The sequence below is a fragment of the Prunus mume genome, linkage group LG3, assembly GCF_029339155.1.
Source record: "Prunus mume cultivar Tortuosa linkage group LG3, ASM2933915v1, whole genome shotgun sequence".
NCBI lineage: Eukaryota > Viridiplantae > Streptophyta > Magnoliopsida > Rosales > Rosaceae > Prunus > Prunus mume.
In genome coordinates this window covers 19,086,102-19,096,263 of record NC_142700.1, presented here as the reverse complement: position 1 = coordinate 19,096,263, position 10,162 = coordinate 19,086,102, and the positions used below count along the sequence as shown (strand labels likewise).

The 10,162-nt window shown below is 39.2% G+C and overlaps 1 protein-coding gene across 1 annotated transcript; it reads left to right on the top strand.

The window, feature by feature from the left end:
* Window positions 1-383: 383 nt before the first annotated feature.
* LOC103342680 (ABC transporter C family member 3-like) lies at window positions 384-6,575 on the top strand. The gene is made up of 10 exons (XM_008246320.3): window positions 384-2,913; window positions 3,057-3,143; window positions 3,239-3,880; window positions 4,042-4,206; window positions 4,613-4,907; window positions 5,018-5,232; window positions 5,309-5,614; window positions 5,729-5,792; window positions 5,895-6,134; window positions 6,231-6,575. Exons 1-10 carry the CDS (start codon window positions 520-522, stop codon window positions 6,338-6,340), a joined length of 4,518 nt encoding a protein of 1,505 aa, XP_008244542.3. The 5' UTR covers window positions 384-519; the 3' UTR covers window positions 6,341-6,575.
* The last annotated feature ends 3,587 nt before the right edge of the window (window positions 6,576-10,162 follow it).

Here is a 10,162-nt window from a genome sequence, read left to right as displayed (position 1 = left end):
GAGGGTTTTTGTTTTTGTTTTTTATTTTTTAAAAATGTTATTTTAGTATTAGTTTACTTTAATAATTAAAGGGTGTTTTAGGAATAACAGTGGGTGGAAAGATAAGATTTTATTTTTTTCAAATTTATATGGTGGGTGAGAAGATAAAAGTGAGCGGAGAAATAAGACAGAAAGAAGAAAACAGCAGCCCTCGTCTGAAAAAATAGACGATTTGGATTGATGAAATACAATATGGTAGGCTCTACAAGAGAGAGATTATAATGGATTGGTCTATCCCTCTCTATCATCAGTCCACATATTTCCGGGAACCAACAATTTTCTGTGTCACTTCGCATCCATCTGTAGCTATCTCCGTCATGTGAGTCTTGGGCACCACGTAATCCGACTACACTCCATGAGTCGCCCACAACCACATATAACATACAAAAATCTTCATTTCAATACAAAACTCAGACCATTCCAACAAAAACCCCATTTACCAGAATTTCAGAAAGCCCCCAACAAAGAGCTCCACAAATTATGGAGCTTTTTGATTCTTCAAAGCACGGTACTCTCTCAGCCTTCTTCTCACACTACTCATCGTCATTCATAACGTATCCAGGTACCGATTTTCTTCTCAAACCGGTTTTCATATGTGGGTTTTCTGGCTCATTACACCTAGTTTTGTTATTTGTGTTGCTTGTCTCTTGGGTGTGGAAAAAATTCAAGGTGGGTGATGGAGAGGGTCCAAAACAGAGGTTTGGGAGTATTCAAATTTGGAATTATAAGCTAACTTTACTCTGTTGTCTTGGTGTTTCTGGGCTCAGTCTTGTTTTTTGTTTATTGAACTACTTCTATTGGCATAGAAATGATTGGTCTGAGGAAAAGCTAGTGACCCTTTTTGATTTAGCCATTAGAACACTTGCTTGGGGTGCTCTTTGTGTCTATTTGCACGCCCAGTTCTCTAATTCTTCTGAATCAAAGTTCCCAAATTTATTGAGAGTTTGGTGGGGTTCCTACTTTTCTATCTCTTGCTATTCCCTTGTGATAGATATTCTTCTTTACAAGGAACACGTTTCCATGCCCATTCAATCTTTAGTTTTTGATGTTGTCTGCGTCATCTCGGGTTTGTTCTTTATATACGTGGGGTTTTTTGGGAAGAAAGAGGGCAGAAATACCGTTCTTGAGGAACCCCTTTTGAATGGTAATGGTAATGCAGAGTCAAAAAATTCCGAAGGAGGTACAGCTGTTACCCCTTATTCAAATGCTGGAATTTTCAGCATCCTTACTTTTTCTTGGATGGGTCCTCTAATTGCGCTTGGCAATAAGAAGACATTAGACCTTGAGGATGTTCCTGAACTATACAAGGGTGATAGTGTAGTTGGGTCCTTTCCAAATTTTAGAAATAAACTTGAGGCGGAGTGTGGTGCGGATGGCAGAGTTACCACATTTCATCTGGTGAAGGCATTGATATTCTCGGCCTGGAAAGAGGTTGGCTGGACAGGGTTATATGCTATATTTTACACATTGGCATCTTATGTCGGTCCATATCTAATCGACACATTTGTTCAATACCTCTATGGGCGGAGAAAGTTCAAAAATGAAGGCTATGCTTTGGTTTCTGCATTTATGATTGCGAAGCTGGTGGAGTGCCTCTGTCAAAGGCACTGGTTCTTTAAGGCACAACAGGTAGGAGTAAGAATCCGAGCGGTACTTGTTACAGCGATCTATAATAAGGGTTTGACCCTGTCATGCCAATCCAAGCAGGGCCACACTAGCGGTGAGATTATCAATTTTATGACTGTTGATGCTGAGAGGGTTGGTGACTTCTCTTGGTACATGCATGGACCATGGATGATCATTCTACAAGTTGGCTTGGCCCTAGTGATTTTGTACATAAATCTTGGTCTTGCAGCCATTGCAACTTTAGTTGCAACAATAATTGTTATGTTGGCAAATGTTCCTTTGGGGTCCTTGCAGGAGAAGTTTCAGGAAAAGTTAATGGAGTCAAAAGATAAAAGGATGAAGGCAACATCTGAGATCTTGAGGAACATGAAGATTCTCAAGCTTCAAGCATGGGAAATGAAGTTTTTGTCTAAAATTAATGAGCTCAGGAAGACTGAGGCGGGATGGTTACGAAAGTTTGTTTACACGTCTGCCCTGACCTTATTTATTTTCTGGGGTGCCCCCACATTTGTGTCAGTGGTCACTTTCGTTGCTTGCATGCTTTTGGGGATCCCACTTGAGTCGGGGAAGATCTTATCTGCACTTGCAACATTCAGGATTCTTCAAGGGCCTATCTACGCTCTCCCAGACACAATTTCAATGATAGCACAAACTAAGGTATCCCTTGATAGAATTGCATCATTCCTTAGTCTTGATGACTTGCCTCCTGACGTTATAGAGAACCTTCCAAGAGGTAGTTCTGATACAGCAATTGAGATAGTCGATGGGAATTTCTCTTGGGATTTATCATCCCCTAGTCCAACATTGAAGGATCTAAATTTCAAAGTGAGCCAAGGTATGAGGATTGCTGTTTGTGGTACTGTTGGCTCAGGCAAGTCTAGCTTACTTTCTTGTATTCTGGGAGAAGTTCCGAAGATATCGGGGACTCTTAAAATGTGTGGGACAAAGGCTTATGTTTCTCAGTCACCATGGATACAGAGTGGCAAGATAGAGGAAAACATATTGTTTGGTCAAGAGATGGACAGAGAAAGATATGAGAGGGTGCTTGAAGCATGTTCATTAAAGAAGGACTTGGAAATTCTGTCGTTTGGTGATCAGACAATTATAGGGGAGAGGGGAATCAATTTAAGTGGTGGGCAGAAGCAAAGAATACAAATTGCACGTGCTCTGTATCAAGACGCTGATATTTATCTGTTTGATGATCCTTTTAGCGCTGTTGATGCTCATACAGGATCACACCTTTTTAAGGTATTTCATTTCCCTCTTGTAGTGTGATTACATCTAGTTTAAATTGTGTATCCAAAATTATTTACATCATAGAATTACTGGCATAAGCATCCGTAAAATTGACACTTCATTATTAATTTGTTTGCTTGATAATTGCACTACAGGAATGCTTGCTGGGTCTCTTGGGTTCAAAAACAGTAATCTATGTTACTCATCAAGTGGAGTTCTTACCTGCTGCAGACCTCATCTTGGTAAAAAATCCAGAGCTTTTCTTCGAATTTTAATTTATAAGATGTGTTATTATCTAGTTAGTATCTGTCTGCTTAAACTTATTGTTTGTCATTAGGTCATGAAAGACGGAAGGATTACTCAAGCAGGAAAGTTCAATGACATTCTTAATTCAGGAACTGATTTTATGGAACTTGTGGGAGCACACGCGGAAGCTTTGTCCATGCTTAATTCTGCAGAGGTGGAGCCAGTTGAAAAAATAAGCGTTAGCAAAGAAGATGGAGAATTTGCTAGTACTAGTGGGGTTGTCCAAAACGTTGAAGACACTGATGTTCAAAATTCTAAAACAGATGATTTACCAAAAGGGCAGCTTGTTCAAGAAGAAGAGAGAGAGAGAGGTAGAGTTGGGTTGTCAGTCTACTGGAAGTACATCACCGCAGCATACGGAGGTGCTCTTGTTCCGTTTATCTTGCTTGCACAGGTTCTCTTTCAGGTCCTTCAAATTGGAAGCAATTACTGGATGGCTTGGGCAACTCCTGTTTCAGAGGATGTGAAACCTGCTGTTGAAACCTCTACACTTCTAACTGTTTATGTTGCTTTGGTCGTTGGAAGTTCTTTTTGTGTCCTCTTCAGATCCATGTTGCTTGCAACAGCTGGGTACAAGACAGCCACTCTACTCTTTAGTAAAATGCATTTATGCGTCTTCCGTGCTCCCAGGTCTTTCTTTGATGCGACTCCAAGTGGACGAATCCTAAACAGAGTAAGCAAAATATATTTCTAATATAGTGCCTTATTGAGAAATTCAAAGAGAATTGGATGATTTTTATTTACTTTCATTCTTTGCTTTAAACAGCTACCTCTCCCTCTGCTACTGTACTGAATGCAGTAATCTCATCAATGTAGCTAATTGATTTCTTGCAGGCTTCAACAGACCAAAATGTGGTGGACTTGAACATGCCGGGTCTAATTGGGGGCCTTGCCAACTCAATGATCCAGCTTCTGGGAATTATTGCAATGATGTCGCAAGTTACATGGCAGGTTTTCATCATTTTTATCCCTGTGATTGCAATCTGCATCTGGTTACAGGTAACACTTCTTTGTCCGACTCCTCCTATCTTATACGTTGTATCAATACTTGAATTTCCACATGAAATCAAACATGGAAGTGTTAATGTCAATTTAGTGTTAATTCTTTGTTGATCATGCACTGTTGATGCTCGTTATTCATGCCTGTACATGCCCTACCTTCTATTTGATGTGGAACTGAGGAACTTGGCTTCCTTAGTGACACAAAAGTTCACTAAGTTGATATATTAACATTTTCTTCCACCTTTTTCTGCTACAGTTCTTAGAAACTTCTAAATTGGCACAACATGGAACATGATTGACAATATGAATCCATATAACAAACCTAACTCCTGTTACAGCCAGCAATCTATATGAACTATGTTAAATGTGAAGAAAGATGCTCAAAATTTTTATATTCATGCAGCAATACTACATATCTTCAGCAAGAGAACTAGCACGGTTGGTTGGAGTATGCAAAGCTCCAGTGATACAGCACTTTGCTGAAACAATTTCAGGGTCAACAACTATTCGGAGCTTCGATCAAGAATCAAGATTTAGGGATACAAATATGAAACTGATGGATGGTTATGGTCGGCCTAATTTTCATACTGCAGCTGCAATGGAATGGCTATGTTTTCGCTTGGATATGTTGTCATCTATCACTTTTGGATTCTATTTGGTTTTCTTGATCTTTATTCCAGCAGGGGTGATTGATCCAGGCAAGTGGTATTCATTTAGTGTGTTACTAATTATTCTTTTGAAAGCAAATGGTAAACCAAATCTATGAATTCTTTCTTTTCTTATTTGTTTTTGGTATTTTACTCTGAAGGTGTTGCGGGCTTAGCTGTCACATATGGACTTAATCTGAACATGTTACAGGGGTGGGTTATATGGAATCTTTGCAATGTGGAGAACAGAATAATATCAGTGGAGAGATTACTACAGTACACTACCATTCCCAGTGAGCCTCCTCTTGTAATAGAATCGAATCAGCCAGATCGTTCTTGGCCGTTACGTGGAAAAGTTGACATACATGATCTTCAGGTACTTGCTGTTCTGGTTTTTTTCTTTCAGGACATATGGGTCATTCATGTGTGACTCGAATTTCATGTTTATATAGGTCCGGTATGCCCCACACATGCCGCTTGTGTTGCGAGGTATCACATGTAGCTTTCCTGGAGGAATGAAAACTGGGATTGTGGGTAGAACTGGCAGTGGCAAATCGACTCTCATACAGACCCTTTTCCGAATTGTGGATCCTGCTTCTGGCCAGATTTTGATAGATGGTATTGATATATCTTCAATTGGACTGCATGATCTAAGGTCTAGGCTGAGCATTATCCCTCAGGATCCAACCATGTTTGAAGGGACTGTAAGAAGCAATCTGGACCCACTTGAAGAGTACACAGATGAGCAAATTTGGGAGGTTGGTTGGTTTTACACTGATGAAAGGAAGCTTCTTCCTACTAAATGTTCTTCATATATAGATTTGCAGTTCTAAATTCGTGGGACTAGTTAAAAAATCTTTTAATTTTTTCAGGCCCTGGATAAGTGTCAACTTGGAGATGAAGTTAGGAGAAAGGAAGGAAAGCTGGATTCTACAGGTTTGTTCTTTGGCTACTCTAAGCTACAGGCTATATATGATGCACTGGATTCCATTTTACGTCACGGAAATTATTTTGTTTATGTTCATATGGTTGCTGCAGTTAGTGAGAATGGAGAGAACTGGAGTATGGGTCAGAGGCAGTTGGTCTGCCTTGGCCGTGTGCTGCTCAAGAAAAGTAAGGTCTTGGTGCTTGACGAAGCTACGGCGTCGGTCGATACAGCTACAGACAATCTCATCCAGCAGACCCTTCGCCAACACTTTACTGAGTGTACAGTCATCACTATTGCACATCGTATAACTTCTGTTCTTGATAGTGACATGGTTCTGCTTCTGAGTCATGGTTAGTACTGCCAAATGAATGCATTCAACTTCCTCTAGTTACCACTGAACCTCATATTCTTTTTCATTTTTAGATGCATCTTTGTTCTTGTTGTAGGGCTTATTGAGGAATATGATTCTCCTGCAACATTGCTAGAGAACAAGTCGTCATCTTTTGCTCAGCTTGTGGCAGAGTACACTATGAGGTCGAATTCCAGTTTTGAGTAGTTTGACTGACAATTCAAATTCCGAATCTTCTTTATGAACTACTCAACTGGTTAGCTGTTTTGATAATGACGAAACATAAGCGGTGAGGTGCAAAGTGATAGAACCGGGTAATCAAGTTAAAGGTTGCAGTGTATTGTGCAAAAATAATTAACCACCTCCAAAAGCACCTTCCGTGAAGGTAAGTTATATTTGGTAAGTTATATATAATATATATCTGCATTATAGGGTACTACAACAGTTTATTATCTACCCTAAAGGCAAAAAGTTGCACCCTATATTCACCTTCCCTCTAGTATACAAAATATATACTTGGCAAAGTGTATACCGTGCCCTATAGGTTAATATATAATGGTTGATTGCCTACTCAAAAGTCCTTCCCTGTCTTTTTCTTGTTCATTTTCTCACCATTAATAATGGGCCATAATGCATGCAACATTATTCAAAGAGCAATCACATCTATTCATACTTGCAAGAAAATGATCAAGGGCATGATACAAGTGACATAGCTCTCACAACATCAACCCATCTTACTCATCCTGACCAAGCAACCAAAAACATAATATCAATTAATAGATAGATAAGAAAGCACAAGGAAGAATCAGAATGGAAATGTTTTTTGCCTCTTCCAATAAACCATCTCTTGCATAAAACATAATGCTTGGAGAAAACCCATTGAACTCCATGTCTTTCAATACCTCCATTGCTTCCTTAGTCCTCCCAGACTTTCCATACACACCCAACAACGCATTATACGTAACCTTATCGGGTACAAACCCTTCTAATTTCATCTCCTGAAAAACCTCAGCTGCCTCCCTGCAAAGACCCGCCGATACAAGTTATAAATGTAATATAATATAAGAATCTGGGGCAATAGCACTCTTCATACACTCAACAAGCGCTCTAATCTTATTCCAAGGCATACCCATTTTCCCATATGCATTCAAAATCACATTGTAAGTTATCAAAGTGGGCCTATATGTTGAGAGTTAAGCTGCATACTAGCCTTGAATCAAGCTGCAGATGTTAATCCTGCAGATTGACAGTGAAGAGGATGAAGAAATCGAAGGAGCTGAAGAACTTTCCTTTTATAGTAATAGCTGTTATAGGATATGTCCAACGGCTAGTTTTCTTACTATTTTGAGAAACTCTACAGCTGTCTTAGTCCTTTCTGCTGTAACGATTTCTAGCCTAGGTGTAAGAATCATAGCCTCCAATGACCTTGAATGGCTGGAGATGAGTCCTTGTGTCCTAGTTTTTAGGATCTGTTTTTTTGGCAGCTTGTGTCATGCATATAGTGTTTTTTTGGCTCTGATGCAATCTATGAAAAATATACTAAATCATTCCTGGCTATGGTGACTTCTATCATCAGAAGAAAAAAAGTTAGGAATCTCTCTATGGCAAGGCTCTGATCAAAGACTTCCAAGGAAGCACTCAACATCCAGTACAATTAACCCATGGGGATTCTTGGCTATCATGATTGAAATCATCACATATTAAGTCAAGAAACTACTCTAAGGCGTACCTCTTCTCAAATACCTCCAGGACATCCAGCTATGGATTGACAGCCAAGATGATTGTAATCATCATGAGATCAAGTCCTGATCGGCTGCGAGGTGCGGCTCCACTCAAACGCTTTCAGGATGTGCTCAACATCCAATTCACCAGCACGCTGTAAGGATTGCTTGTCATGATGGGATAACCATCACAAAACCAGAATTGGTTTGTGGTGCCATTAAAGACATAGAGAAACTCCCGGAATTTTCTGGGCTTCTCTTACTACAGCGGCACAATGGTCGGGACTTGTTCAATGTTGTTCGTATCTACCAAGGGAAGCCGCTGAGAAGAGGAGGGGAGCATATAAGAGCAGAGGAATTGCTGACAGATTTCGACAAGGAGCAACAAGCACGAAGTTCTTCGTCCGTTGTTCTTAAATGGAGCAGGATAGTGAGATTTCTCTCACAGATGCCTTGAGCATCCAAACCCACAAACAAACAGCTAATGTTGTGCATCGTTAACAAAGTTCCTCCCTGGAAGTCTCTTAGCTTGGGTATGAAACCCACAAACAAAATTATATGGATTATCAATCCATCATGGGTGTGTAACCCTCAATCAAATACTCTGTGATATATCCATTTTGGGGCATAAAGCTCATTCACTGAGTTCTCTGGATGACATATCCAATCTGGGTACAAAACCCACAAACAAAACCATTGGGGTTTAATTTCACAGCAAATAAAAATGGGTTCTACCTCTGCCTTTGGAGAATCTCATCAATTTTCTCCCTCTCTGTCAAAACAAAAGAAGGAGCACAGCCATGGAATCCTGAGTTAAACAGAACCATTAGCTGCAGACCCATTTGGAAGTGGGGAAGTCAGCAAACAAAAAGCTTGGAGGAGAGGCTTACATTTTGTTTTGGAAGAAGGTTTGTTACAGCAAAAAAAATGGAGAAACGAAACAGCGTTGGTGCATACAGACACGATGAACTTGAAAGTTGTTGAAGACAGCCACGTTTTGGCAGCTTGGTGTTGTTGCACATAGCAACAACAAACAAAAAAAATGAAGAAAATGGACAGCCACGTTTGTCGGCAGCATATAGGAGCAACTAACAAAAAGAAAAAAGGGATAGCCACGTTTCTGTTGGCAGCTTGGTGTTGTGCAGCAAACCAAAAACAAAGAAAAAAAAAAGAAATGTCAAAACCAAAGAAAGACGAAAGAGGAACTGGCTTGGTGCTGCATATGGCAACAAAAAATAAACAAAGAGGAAGACTCCCACCGAAATAAGGGAAGAAAAGTCAAATGGCGTCAGCCACTTTGTTCGAGATTTCCTTCGAGTCTCCAAATCCTGAAGTCCCAATTAAAGTATGGCTTGTCACATAGGCCACAGTGGTGAACCAATCTCTGTTCATGGGGTGTCAAAAATAATTGCCCATTAATTCTTAAAGGTCTAGAGTATTTAATGAGTGATCTAAATAATTACCTATTAAATTTTAAGAGGTCTAAATTTTCTATTATATGGTTTATGAATCAATTTTTAAAATTCTCATAGCCTTATTTGGGTCCAAGTACAAATGTCAATTTTAGAAAATTAGTGGGATAATTAAAATTACTCATTATTTTTCTTGGACATTGACAACAAGAAAAGTGGTACAAAACCATCCAATTTTTGCTCATGGGTCATCTACCTATACAAATCTCATTGAGATTAAATTCAAATCTTTCAAATAGAAATTCTCAATTAGTAGGCTACATTCACCTATTAATTTCCAATTTTTCTCATGGGTCATCTACCCATGCGAATTTATTTGAGATTAATTTCAAATCTCTCAAACACAAATTCTCAATTAGTGGGTTACATTCACCTATGAATTTTCAATTTTTCTCATGGGTCATCTACCCATGAAAATTCCAATGAGATTATATTCAAATCTCTCAAACACAAATTCTTAATTAATGGGTCACACTTACACATTAATTTCCAAATCAATTTGGAACTACGCTAGTTTGATCTCATTAAGGGTACGTAGGCAGTCTAGCATCCCAATAGACGCAACCACAACCAAATTTGATTCCCACCAATCAAATATCCACCTTCACACAAATCAATTCTGGAACTACGTCAGTTTGATCCCGTCAATGGTACTTAAGCAGTCTAACATCCCAATAGACGCAACCTCAACCAAATTTAAATCTCTGGTTTATCTTAACCAAATTTTGCCTTTCCCAAGTGCAATTGTCGATTTTTAGGAATAATTAATGGGATAATTAAAATTACTCATTATTTTTCTCGAACATTGAGAACAAGAAAAGTGGTACAAAACCATC